This window comes from Lithobates pipiens, unplaced genomic scaffold (genome assembly GCF_037356315.1).
Source record: "Lithobates pipiens isolate NorthernLeopardFrog02 unplaced genomic scaffold, aLitPip1_a1.2 Scaffold_16, whole genome shotgun sequence".
Lineage (NCBI taxonomy): Eukaryota > Metazoa > Chordata > Amphibia > Anura > Ranidae > Lithobates > Lithobates pipiens.
In genome coordinates this window covers 501,919,454-501,933,220 of record NW_027507748.1, presented here as the reverse complement: position 1 = coordinate 501,933,220, position 13,767 = coordinate 501,919,454, and the positions used below count along the sequence as shown (strand labels likewise).

The 13,767-nt window shown below is 40.1% G+C and overlaps 1 protein-coding gene across 2 annotated transcripts in view; it reads right to left on the bottom strand.

The window, feature by feature from the left end:
• Positions 1-13,767, bottom strand: part of KLF12 (KLF transcription factor 12) — a 271,940-nt gene that overhangs the window by 47,110 nt on the left and 211,063 nt on the right. For both annotated transcript variants that reach the window (XM_077483121.1, XM_077483120.1), the window contains exon 5: positions 715-872. In XM_077483121.1, coding sequence (XP_077339247.1) covers positions 715-872 — 158 coding nt within the window. The remainder of the gene's footprint in view (positions 1-714; positions 873-13,767) is intronic.

Here is a 13,767-nt window from a genome sequence, read left to right as displayed (position 1 = left end):
CAGCATTGTGTATTTTCCTAATCGCGTTTGATGTTTTCAGTAAAAATAGCAATGATGTAAGAAATTAAGATCAAACAAAATAATTATAGTTAAAAACCCCATTGTTTTAACATCAAAATACACCTTTTGTAACCCACATCATAGCCGTATAAAGCATCATATGTTGTTCTATATCACCACCTAGTGGCAGTACTGTTACTTGCAGATAAAAGGACTCGTGTATACAGTGTTACAAACTCTGAGAACTAAGACTATTCTAATGGTATGAATTAATGCAAACCACAAGAAGACCATCTAAAAACGAACTCCAAAAAAAAAAAAAAAGAAGAACTCTTTCACATAGTAGCCATACTTTTAAAAATGTTCCCCTTCTGTGACTCATTTGTAGTTTTTATAAATATTCACATTGCTGTATAGTTTTATTTTTTGTTTTGTTTAACTGTCAAACATTTTTTTGGAGCCTACAGTAATTTCTTTCCTGGTACATGCTGAAGCAAATCTATTTAAATACCTAAAATATGAAACTTAAAACTGCCTCTTAAGTTGGGTCACCCGTATTTAATTAATCTTGGAGTAGCTGGACTTTAATTCCTGACATTTTTTTTTTTATTGTGGTAGAAATAATTTCTGTCTATTGCAACAAATAGAAGAGGTGAATGCATTATCTGCTATAATGTTTCATTTATATTAAAAATGATGAAGGCAGTACACTACCTGTATGGGTTCTTCTATGTGCTTTCAGGTGGGAACTCTTTGTGTAGACCTTGTTACAGCCTTCAAAATCACACCTGTGTATTCGTCTTCTCCGAGAGTCTGGAGATTCTGACCTGCGTTGGCGTCTTGTGCTTTCAATGCTGAATGGTGAGACTGAGCTGCAACACAATAATAGCAAACCCCAAGTTTTAATGCATGAAGGTAGAGAAAAACAAATTCACTGTTACCGTAACATGCCAATTAATCATTTCCTGTCAGTCATGTGGCATTAAAGTAAAACTTAAAGCTTTTAAACAGTGAAGAGGGAATTGACCCTCTGTTTTAATGCTGCTGGTCTCCACATTTGGAAGACTTCCCCCTACTTCCTCTTGGGTCACACGCACCCACTTCCTTATGGGTCACCACTACTTCATGGGTCACTCCACATTTAGTTTTGTCTACTGACGTCCTCCCCTTTCACAGCTGGCCACGTCCCCCTGAAGAGAGTGCACGGCGCTCGCTGTGATCACCCGAGACTCAGGTGATCACAGATCCAAGTAAGGGGCCGATCCCGGGCCCTTACCAAGTGATCGGCTGTCAGCCAGTGACAGCTGATCATATGATGTAAACAGAGGATCGGTAATTGTTTGTATTTCTTCTCACGCTGTCAAAAAAGCAGATTGTTGGCTTCTTTTTGCAGGGACATCAGCCCATGAAGAGGAAGAGCCTCTGTGGCCGCCAATACCGCCTGCCAACAACGTGCAACACAGTACCCAAACAAAATTGACGTCCTTTTTTCCCCCCACAAATAAAGCTCTCTTTTGTTGGTATTTGATCACCTCTGCAGTTTTTTTTGCGCTATAAACAAAGAAAGAGCAACAATTTTGGAAAAAAAAGCAATATTTCTTGCTATGATAAATATTCCCCCCAAAAATATATAAAAAAACAATTTCTTCCCCAGTTTAGGCCAATATGTCTTCTTCTACCTATTTTTGGTAAAAAAATATTATCTATAAGTGTATATTGATTGGTTTGCTCAAAATTTCTAGGGTCTACAAAATAGGGGATATTTTTATAAATGGAAATTTTATTACAAATTTTTTTTCCTACTAGTAATTTATTGTGACTGCGACATTGCGGCGGACAGGTCGGACACTTTTGACACTTTTTGGGGACCATTGACATTTATACAGTGATCAGAGTTAAAAAAAGACAATGATTACTATATAAATGTCATTGACAGGGAAAGGGTTAACATTAGGGAGCAATCAATGTGTTAAATATGTGTCCTAGGGACTGATTCTAACTGTGGGGGGATAGGAATGCCTACTTAGTATGAACAACAGATCTGGCTCCCCTTCCCTGACAGAACAGAGATCTGTCCGTTTACATCTCTGTTCTGTCTCTCTCAGGAGCGATTGCAGGTGCCCGGCGGTCATCGTGGCTGTCGGGCACACGCATCGGCTCTGTCATCGGGCCACAAGCCCCCTAGTGGTCTTAAAGTGGCTGATGTACAGCTACGGCAATTTGCCCAGAGAGCCAACCTGCGGCTGGTCTTCTAGTGGTTAAAGGATAAGTTCACCTTTGGGAACATATTATATGTTCCACCCATTTTTATGTCCCCACTGCTGCAGATGCTCCCTGGTACCTTCTGTCCCAGTGACAGCATTACGGAGAGAAGTTCCCCATACAAGCTGTCAATTTTTGAAAACAAAGCTATGAAGGGCTCTGACCCCACACAGTCGCATCATTCATACACAGAGTTCTGTGTATGAATGAACTACAAGTGCCGACATTCTTTGTGGAGGTCAACTTGTACTTTTTAATGAACTACCATGGCACTGTTGAGCGCTGTGGTAGTTCCTTGTCTTCCTGGCAGTGTGAAACAGCATGACTGTATGATGTACTGCAGGAGACCTTTTTTATATGGACCTGGAATGCATTGCACAGGCAATCAGCAGATCTCTGGTGCCATGCAGGTCTCTTGCCATACATTGTACAGCCTTGCAGTGTCATACCTGTGAGATCCCTGTGGAAGCTGGAAATTACTGTAATAGGCATCACTACTACAGTGATCTTCACTATATTCTGGGTCCTGTGCCAAGTTGCATAGTGATCACAGGAAGTCCCTCGCTCAGCACTGGCGCCATTAAGGAAAGACTTTTCCTATTTCTTAATGACTTCAAATCGCATGGCGCCCATGCTGAGCAAGTGATACCTTGTGTTCAATAAGCAGAAAAGCAACCACTGAATAGGGATGAGCTTCGAGTTCGAGTCAAACTCATGTTCGACTCGAACATTGCCTGTTCGCCCATTTGCCGAACAGCAAACAATTTGGGATGTTCATGGAAAATTCGAAAACATGCGGAACACCCTGTAAAAGTCTAAGGGAGAAATCTAGTGCTAATTTTAAAGGCTTATATGCAAATTATTGTCATAAAAAGTGTTTGGGGACCTGGGTCCTGCCCCAGGGGACATGTATCAATGTAAAAGTTTTAAAAACTGACGTTTTTTCGGGAGCAGTGATTTTAATATCACTTAAGTCAATTTAAATGACTTTTTTTCCTGCAGAAATGACACTTTGTACAGGGACAGTTCTAAGCATGTGTCCCTTTACAGGCATACTATAAACACCCCCAGGTACGAAATGTAAAGGAATATTATACTTTGTTTCACTTTAAGCATTATTAAAATCACTGCTTCTGAAAAAACTGCCATTTTCAAAAGTTTTTTTTGCATTGATACATGTCCCCTGGGGCAGGACCCGGGTCCCCAAATGATTTTTAGGACAATAAATGGCATATTAGCCTTTAAAATGAGCACTTGATTTCGAACGTTCAACTCCCATAGACTTTAGTAGGATTCTAAAGTTCACACGAATTTTAGGTCTGTTCGCAGGTTCTGGTGTGAACCGAACTGGGAGTGTTCGGCTCATCCCTACCACTGAATACAGTACCTGAAAGACAGAAAAAATCTCAGTAGCAATGGTATTTACTACATTATTTCCAGCTTCTACGGGCAATCTCACAGGTATTCCTAGGCTGGACCAAGGTAACTACCGTGTGTAAAAATTGCCATTCAGCTTTAATGTTCTTTCGGTGCATACTAGCTCATTATGCCTTTTGCCTTACAGGGGTATTAAAAAAAAAAGTGTCAGCGGGTATACAACTGCTTTAAAGGTTGCTGTTCACAAGTGCAAACCATACAACTTGAAGGAGCTGGAGCAGTTTTGCAAGGAGGAATGGGCAAAAATCCCAGTGGTAAGATGTGAAAGCTCAGAGACTTATCCAAAGCGACTTGGAGCTGTGATAGCCGCAAAAGGTGGCTCTACAAAGTATTGACTTTAGGGGGGTAATTAGTTATGCACATTGACTTTTTCTGTTATTTTGTCCTATTTGTTGTTTGCTTCACAATAAAAAAAAATTAAAAAAACATCTTCAAAGTTGTGGGCATGTTCTGTAAATTAAATTATGCAAATCCTCAAACAATCCATGTTAATTCCAGGATCTGAGGCAACAAAACACGGAAAAAAGCCAAGGGGGGTAAATACTTTTGCAAGGCACTGTATATCAATTTGCCACCTAAATACAGTACGTATCAATAGATTATTCTAGGTCCAATTTGTCAACACTGATGAGAACCTGTTTTCTGAAGCTAAAGCTTCAAAAGCCTTGTGATCTGTCCTATTTAGCAAAGCAATGCTAAGATTAGTGGTTTTGAGCAAAATCTATTACTTTTAACAAAGTGGGATTGAAAACTCTTAAGCTGGCCATACACACACAGATGTGTTTTGTTCAGCCTGTGGGCTGACCAAAAAAAAAAATCTAACAGATTCCTCAATCCACACAAATCAGTGTAGATGGATGGATCTCCCCCTGTGGCTATTGTGTTCTGGCACAGCTGATGTGTCAAAATACCTCCCGATTGCCTGCATCTGATTGGTGCTCTGCATTTCAATCAAATGATTGTGGCCAGGGAGGGGGAAAATAGGGCAACCTATGGACGAATTCTAGCCAGTTCATCAGGGATCAACTAAAATTAACTCTGTATATGGCCAGCTTTAACTTTTCTGGCTACAGTCCATAATGAGGTCGCATTTATCTTGCACATCCTTACTGAGTAATCCATCTGATGTGGGATTTTTTTATTCTGCTCACAATAGCCAAAAACAACAGAGTTTAATGACCAATGTACAAAAATTTGTCAAAAATAGAATGAGGGACATTTATCAAGAAAATTAGACATACAGTTAGGGCTGCTTCTTATTAAGCAAAGTACATGAAGCATATTTTTTGTATATTTGTGACTCCTGCACCTGGAATCCAGTAGAACAAACTGGGATACATTTACACAGGTCTGCAAAAGAGCAATAGCAATAGGGATGAAACAAATCAAATGGTCCAGGGGAAATTTTATTTTTTAACAGTGCTAGTTAAGGGGAGCAGAGCGAGGAAATTAAATAGGTCAAACCAAAATGTCATATTCCTGATATGTGCCTGCTGTACCATTTTTTGCTACATGTATGTGATATTCCTGGTGTTCCTGCCAGTCCGTCGGCTTGCCTATTAAAAACTGACCACACTAGCGCAGCTTAGCCAGATCCCCTCCCTACGCTATTCTATGGGAAGTTTGGTGTCCTGCTGTATGTCCTCCCCCAGCTCTCTAAGATCCGTATTCAGCTGAGAACATAGGGTATGTGATCAGGTTTACAATAAGGGGGAAAAGAGAATGTTTTTGCCTTTCATCTCTAGGGTTTACATATACTTTAATAAAGATAAAAGTGAATCTGTCTCATAAAGATAGCAAATCTGCAGACCCACTCAGATTGGTAATGCGCGATTTGAAAAGTGCAGGATTTTACAGCAACCAATCACGTTTTCGCTCATCCTATTTTATTACACTGATGCTTGCTTGCTATGGAATACTGAATGACTGAACAATAATGCCATTTGTACAGCCCGAATAAGCCTGTAGATGTTATTTTTTACCTCCTATTTCTATATAATCGTGGACATACGTCTCTGCATCTCCTATTACAGCTCAGTAGTTTAATGAGAAATGTCAATTAAAGAACACCAGTCTAAAGGATAGCCTGTACAGAGTACAGCAAGCGATCTGCTAAGCTCTGTGAACATGCATGCACTGCATATCAATTTTTTGGCTGCCTGACTCTGCAACAGTTGATACCATGCAAATTAGGAGCCTTCTGACATCCGGAATGATGAGGTGTTTTTGTTGCCCTGTCCTATTGTCAGGATGACTGATAACAGCTCAGTGAAGCACAACAGAGAGCAGGAAAGACCAGGTTTTGTAATAATTGGTATCATTCTGTACTTCCCAAGGCATATGTTACAGGGATTTATTGCCATTAGCTCATTGCACTACTAGAGAAGTGCGGGAAATTCTGTACTTTATCAGATGCACTGGAGGGCTGAAAAGATACAGAATGTTAGCTTGCACAGGTGGATTCAAGTTAACACTTAAAGTGTTACTAAACCCAGGACCCAGCATTTACAATATCTGGTCTCCCTTAGTACACAGAATATGGAATGCAATTGTTTTATTAAATATAAAATACTAAATACCTTTTCTCATCAGCAGTATATAGCAGTCTTCTGACTTATATCAGTACCAGCTTAAAGCTTCTAGGAGGAGTTTTCATACTGCACTGAGCTGTCCTATTAGGATCAAGGACCACTGACTGTTTGGACAGTGCTGATTGGGCCTGTGCTGATCACATGCACTCTCTAGAAATAAACTGAGCATGTGCAGCCCGACTCTAGTGGTTCTGTCTTATCAGGACATGTTCTGGAGTCAGTGAAAGAAGGGGACGATCTGTGCATACAGGATCAAACATCCTATTTACACAATGCAGAGGATTAAAGTAATTGTAGTCTTTTTTTTTTTAACCTCCCTGGCGGTATGATTGTTTCAGATTTTAGGTGCTGAAAGTGGTACCATTATTTTGCATGAAAAGTTGGCGTTTTATATTGTAGTCCTGTAATTCTTAACAATAACTCACTTAAATCTGTCCAAACCAGAGTCTAGCAGACATCCCGGGTATGATAAAGTTTGAAAAATGAAATCATTAATTATAATATAATACATAACTATAAATAATTGTACCAAATAATAATATAACAATAATAAAAATTACTCAAAATAATGTAATCAAAACAAAAACACCGAAATTTGCTCAGTTGCAGAATTGTCACTGTCAGTACTTTTCAGTATTTGATGACGGATCTCCCCACAAATTGCTATCGCTCAATTCTGCAAGCGATTCCAATTTATTATCGCTGTTTTCTAGCTGGTCTAAAATCATTTTTGATGTAAAGGGACAGTTTTGGTTGCTTTGGACAATCTCCAGTTTCCAGGCATAAAGAACAGTTTTTTATTATAAAACTGCATGCAGGACACTGGGCAGACCACTAGGGACAAAGGGTATGTGAAATAATTACATAATTACATACACTATGGTGGCACTACCAGGCAGCTCAATTGGCACAAATTTCCTCTATATACTCTAAGGGACCAAAACTGGACTGGATATCCATGGAGAGTCAGGCGTTACTACTCCACACAATAGATTTTCTGATATAAGAAACAGAGACCCCCAATAATGGCCCCGGCACTTGCTCACTTGATGGTACTTTGCGACACACTCCATAAACAGAATTCATTGGTTTCTTCCCTGAGACCATTGGCCCATATCTTTCATAATCAAGACTGTGTTCCAGGATTGAACACAACAGCTTTCCAGTGGTGGTTATATAAGGGCATGTTTAGAATAGGACATTTCTTAACAGCATCGGGCCCTCTCACGCTGAATGAATGTATTAACAAATTGGAAATGGCAAATTCAGAGAATTATAGATTTAACCAAATTAAGACATTTTTAAACACTTTATGGGCAGATAAATCCATTCCCCCAAAATCAACAGCTTATGAACAGTGGTGTGGTACACTCGCGGATCAGAGGGGTGGTATCTTGCTGATCTACGCCTTATTGGCGAGTAAACACAGCTTGCCTCCATATGCTCAGGCATGGAAGACCGACTTGGGGTTGTCTTGGGAGCTGAATAAATGGAACAGTCTCTTCCAGAAATCTTATAAGGGAATACTCAACATAAACCTAATAGAGGCCAATATTAAAGTTTTCACACATTGGTATTATGTCCCCTCCAGGCTTGCTAAGATTTTTCCTGATACCTCACCTCTATGTTTTTGGGATTGTAAGCAGGTGGGTACTATGCACCATATTTGGTGGACTTGCCCACGTATAAGAGGCTTCTGGAACAGATTTTTCCACATGACACGGAAAGTTACAGGCATTGGAATTCCACAAACTCCTACTATTGGACTACTGAACCTCGGAATAGAAGGTGCTCCCAAACACACCAATAATCTTATTTTTTTATGCTCCTAGGAGCAAAATTTACTGTTGCAAGAGCGTGGAAAACAAACAAGGTTTCTTTGATAGTCGCCAAGCGGAATATTACTTTGATTATGACCCAAGAACAAATCACTGCAAAATTATTAGATAGGGTGCCCAAGTCTAAAGCGACTTGGGATCCTTGGGCTCGCTATATCAACGTTCCCCTATATCCGGGCCACTTACCTTAACTTCTCTCAACGATTGATTCAAGTAATTGGTTTCTTCCTCCGCTCCTTTTTGATAATCACATCACAGATGCACTTATTCTTTCTCTTTTTTCTTTCCTTTTCCATTACTCTCTTCTCTTTTTACTTATTATAACAACATTATTTTGCATGCCATTTGATCAATAGTCATCTATTATTAACTACATCACTTGGAGTAATGCACCTAGGCAGTCCTTACATTGATTTAATTAATTTAGAGGGGCAGGGAGGGGGTGGAGGGCAGAACCGAAATATCCAGGGGGAGCATCGGGACACGTACAGTTCACAGCTAGATCCCAGTTGGGGTGGCTTGCATGTCTCCCTTGATCCCTCTGGAACAAAATCAGATTTTGATACTCTGCCGACCCCTGCTCAATCTTATTATCCTATAGCAAACAAAGAATTTATTGTCACTCATTTGCTCTGATCAATGGTTTATAACAACCCTTCAAGGCATTAGGTAGCATCGATATATGTTATAAATATGTTGTTCCATTAACATCGCTGTTATCTTCCTAAATTTTGTTTTTGATAAACCCTACTGAAGGGCTATGTTGGCTCCCAGTTGGGGATATTTATTACTCCATTGTTTTGTTATATTGATGAAAAATTTTCAATAAAAATATTGAAGAAATAATTACATACAGCTATGTAATCTGTAAGATTACATTATACTGTATGTATACTGTGTGTTTCAGTTTTTTAATTTGGTGCCGATCTCCGTCCCCCTGCATCGCAACGCTCGCAGGACACGGAGATCGGCGATGTGATGAATCGAGCGAGACACGGCTCGCTCGTACAGCGGGGGGACATCGCTGGATCCAAGGGAGAAGGTAAGTAAGTGTCCTCCTGGATCCAGCGATGCGGTCCCCAAGTCTGGCTCAGGGTTACCGCTTTTGGCATAAACATTCCACCCCGAGCCAGACTCGGGAATACCGTCAGGGGGGTTAATAACAAACAAGTTATACTTACCTGCTATGGGCAGCCCAGATCCTCCTTCTCGGGTCCCTCTTCGCTGCTCCTGGCCCCTCCCTCCTGTTGAGTGGCCCCACAGCAAGCAGCTTGCTATGGGGGCACCCAATCGAGCTGCATCTCTGGGTGTCCATTCAAACATGGAGTTGCCGTTTGGCCCTGCCCCCTATCTCTCCTGGCTAACTGATTTTGATTAGTGTGAAAGGGAACTTTGTGCCAAACAATATATTTTTAGAATATCTAATATATGCAGCTGTTCCCAAAGCAATGAAATGAACACTGCAATTGGACAAATGGGTAGTAGGGGACACTTGTGTAATAATAATAATAATATTATTATTATCATTATTATTATTATTATTAATATGTACCTTATTTAAAGACCATTTATCATGGAATAAAGTGACACATGCCTAAAAGTGCTATAAAACATGAACTGAACTATTCAAATATAAAGTGCAACAATAAGTTTGCCAATGTAAAATAATTAGTAATTTAAATGTGAAAAGGTGATCAAGTCCATAGCATATATTATTAATTCTTTAATCTTTATGGCAGAGGAGAGTTCCTTCACCGTTAGCATGAAACGCCAAAAGTGCTCAGATATGAAAACTGTTCACCAGATGGATATGACCTCTTTACTTAAAAAGACAGTCTAATACGCTGAAGCTTTGGACGTGAGCCCAGCAGTAAGCAGCTTCCATATCACAATCATTGCAGGCGATCCTCAGTGCCAGGCTAAGACACCTACTAATGTAAGCAGGCACTCCACTTTTTGTATTACTTTTAAATAAAAATACCGTATTGCCCTATGGATTGTCCCTTTGTTTCCTTAGGAGATAGGAAGATAGAGAAGGAGAGGAGGATACAGCACAGAGGATTTATCCATCAACTAAGGGTATCCAATAGGATTTCCCTACAGCTCATTAGACCGTCTTTTTAAGTAACGAGGTCATATCAATCTGGTGAGCAGTTTTCATATCTGAGCACTTTTGGTGTTGTTTCATGCCAACGGTGAAGGAGCTCAACTCTGCTATCAAGATTTAAGAATTAATATTATATCTTATGGACATTATCACCTTTTCTCGTTTCAATTGCTAATTATTTCACAGTGGCAAAATTATTGTTGCATTTTATATTTGAATGTTTCAGTTCATGTCTTATAGCACTATTTAGGCATTTATTATTATCACTTTTATTGCACGTGACTTTATTCCATGATGTATGGTCTTTAACCAGTTCCCAACCAGCTCACGCCGATGTACGTCGGCAGAATGGCATGGCCAGGCATATTGGCGTACAGGTACGTCCAATTTTTAATGGTGCCCTGCCATCGCGAGCGCGCCGCCGGCGGCACCCTCACGTGCTGGTCGGGACCCCCGTGAGTCTGGTCGCGGGTCCCGCGGACTCGATCGCCGCGAGCATACCCGCGATCGTCTCGCGGGGCAGCTGAACGGAGAGATGCCATTGTAAACAGCATCTCCCCGTTCTGCCTAGCAACTAGTGACACTGATCTCTGCTCCCTGTGATTGGAGCAGAGATCAGTGTTCACTAAATGAAAGCCCAGCCCCCAACAGTTAGTAACACACCCCTAGGAACACTTAACCCCTACACTGCCAGTGTAATTTACACAGGAATCACTACAGTGATTGCTGTATAAATGACAATGGTCCCAAAAATGTGTCAAAAATGTCCGATGTTTCCGCCATAATATTGCAGTCACAATAAAAATCGCTGACCGCCACCATTACTAGTAAAAAAAAAATATTAATAAAAATGCCACAAAACTATCCCCTATTTTGTAGAAGCTATAACTTTTGTGCAAACCAATCAATAATCGCTTATTGCGATTTTTTTACCAAAAATATGTAGAAGAGGGAAAAATTTTTATTTTTATATATTTTTGGGGGATATTTATTATAACAAAAAGTAAAAAATAATGTGTTTTTTTCAAAATTGTCGCTCTATTTTTGTTTATAGCGCAAAAAAAAAAAAAAACGCTGGGGGTGATCAAATACCACTAAAAGAAAGCTCTATTTGTGAGAAAAAAAGAACGTCAATTTTGTTTGGGAGCCACATCGCATGACCGCGCAATTGTCAGTTAAAGCGACGCAGTGCTGAATCGCAAAAAGTGGTCTGGTCTTTGGCCAGCAAAATGGTCCGGGGCTGAAGTGGTTAAGGTACATATTATTATTACACAAGTACCCCTTACCACCCATTTGTCCAAGTGACTTTGATTGACAGCCGTGGGAGCCAATGGCGTCGCTGCTGTGTCTCAGCCAATCAGATGGAGAGTCCTAAACAGCTGAGGGACTTGTGGTCATCGCTGACAAAGATGGGTCTCAGGTAAGTATTAGGGGGCTCTGGGGAGGCTGCTACACACAGGCTTTTTATCTTAATGCATAGAATGCAACTCCTTTAACCCCTTAGGTTCCATAGTGAGTATAACAAGTGAGCTTTACTGCATATACAGACTGATTTTACTGTTGTGGGTTTAGTAACACTTTAAGCAAAGATTTTTATTTTTTTATTGTTCAGGCAGCAGACTTAAAAAAAACAAACAAAAAAACATTCCGTCATCCACACAAACAACGTGAATGGATAAATCCTCACTACTGTCAAAATAGACTGAGCAACAAAAGTTTTCTCCTAGCTGTCATGTAAAAGTGGTCTGATCCCTTTTATAGTATGGACAACATGGCACCAACGTATTTAAGGTTTTTTTTTTACAAAAAAATGGGTATTAAATTGTGTTTGTGTGCAATAAAATACATTTAAGTGTATTTTTGATTTTTTTTTTTTTTTTTTATAGATTTGATAAACAGTTGCACAAATATCATGCAACATAAAAATTGGGTGTAATATACTTACAAATGAGCTCAGTGCATATCATTTTTAAATTATAGATGTAAAATATGATTATTATAATTATAGGCTCTCATAAATTGTAAGTTTCGTTTTGAAAAATAAATAATTTTTTACTTACTCCAAAATGAGTAAATGTTGTTATCTAAATACAAGAGGCGTGTATATTTTTACTGGAATCTGGGTGTGCTTTGTGTATTTCTTCCAAATCTGTGAAGTAATTCAGTGAGAAACTTTGTCTCTGTGCAGGAGCTTCATTTAATGAAGACCAATCACTGTTCCCTCTCCTTATGCAGGGTGACTGGTCTCGTCTCCGCCCCTTCCTGTAGTTTTCTGCAGGCAGCCTATAGTGGGCGGACCTGTTGGGCTCCTCCCACATCTCTGCACGTGCTATGTACAGCACAGTGACTTTTACTACGGCTACGTTCACAAGGTAATATCTGGATTTTTTAATGTATTTGCTGCACACAAGGTGGTTTTACATCCTTTGTTAGTATTGAGGAATATATTTGAATGAAAGTTTTCCAGGCAGACAGCTAAATAAACACTTGATATAAATAAATTAAAGCAGTTTTGCCTGCCAGACTTCATTTCTGTCCCTCCAGTCCTTACACAACCCTGCCGGTCACCAAGGTCAAGTTGGTGACCTCATGTCTTTCTACTTCAGCTAAGCAAAGCTGCTAGGTCTGTCATCTGTAGGTGTGGACAGAGGAGTAATTTATATCATATTCATTGGGTTTGATCAAAACAAATATAAACTACAGACAGATAAAAAAAAAAAAAAGACATGATTAATGTAGCTCCACATGCACTAATACATCAATACATTTATTTTTAATGCAAGCAGTGTATATTTGTTACCTGCTATCAGGTTCTTGCAAGCCCCCGTACAGCAGAACTCAGAATGTGAGACAGAGAAGCAGCACAAGTAGCCAGTCATTTGTGCTGTTTCTCTCTAATGCCCTGTACACACGGTCGGATTTTCAGACGGAAAATGTGCAATCGGATCATGTTGTCGGATAATCTGATGGTGTGTGGGCTCCATCTGACTTTTTCTGTCGGATTTTCCGAGTTTGAGGGCAGGATCTAAGATTTTCCGACAACAAAATCCGATCGCATAAATTCCGATCATGTGTAGACAATTTCAACGGACAAAGTGCCACGCATGCTCAGAATAAACTAAGACGAAAGCTATTGGCTACTGGCCCATTTATAGTCCTGTCGTATGTATTTGACGTCACCTCATTCAGAACGATCGGATTTTCTGACAACTGTGTGTGACCGTGTGTATGCAACACAAGTTTCGGCCAAAATCCGTTGGAAAAAATCCAATGGATTTTGTGGTCGGAATGTCCAACCGTGTGTTCAGGGCATAAGAAGGAACATGCTGATAGGAGGTGAGAAACGAGAAGCATCTGTTGCCCAGATTCAGGCTTTAGCAGGCCAAATTTCGCTGTCAGCTTACGTCACAAAGCCGACCTAGGCTCTTAAGGGATCCTGAGAGTAAAGCCTGACCAGCAGCTGGCTCAATCTCCCAGCACTACACTCCCACCCCCTCCACAGTCTCTTCCTACAGTGAGCACTGGAGGGGCA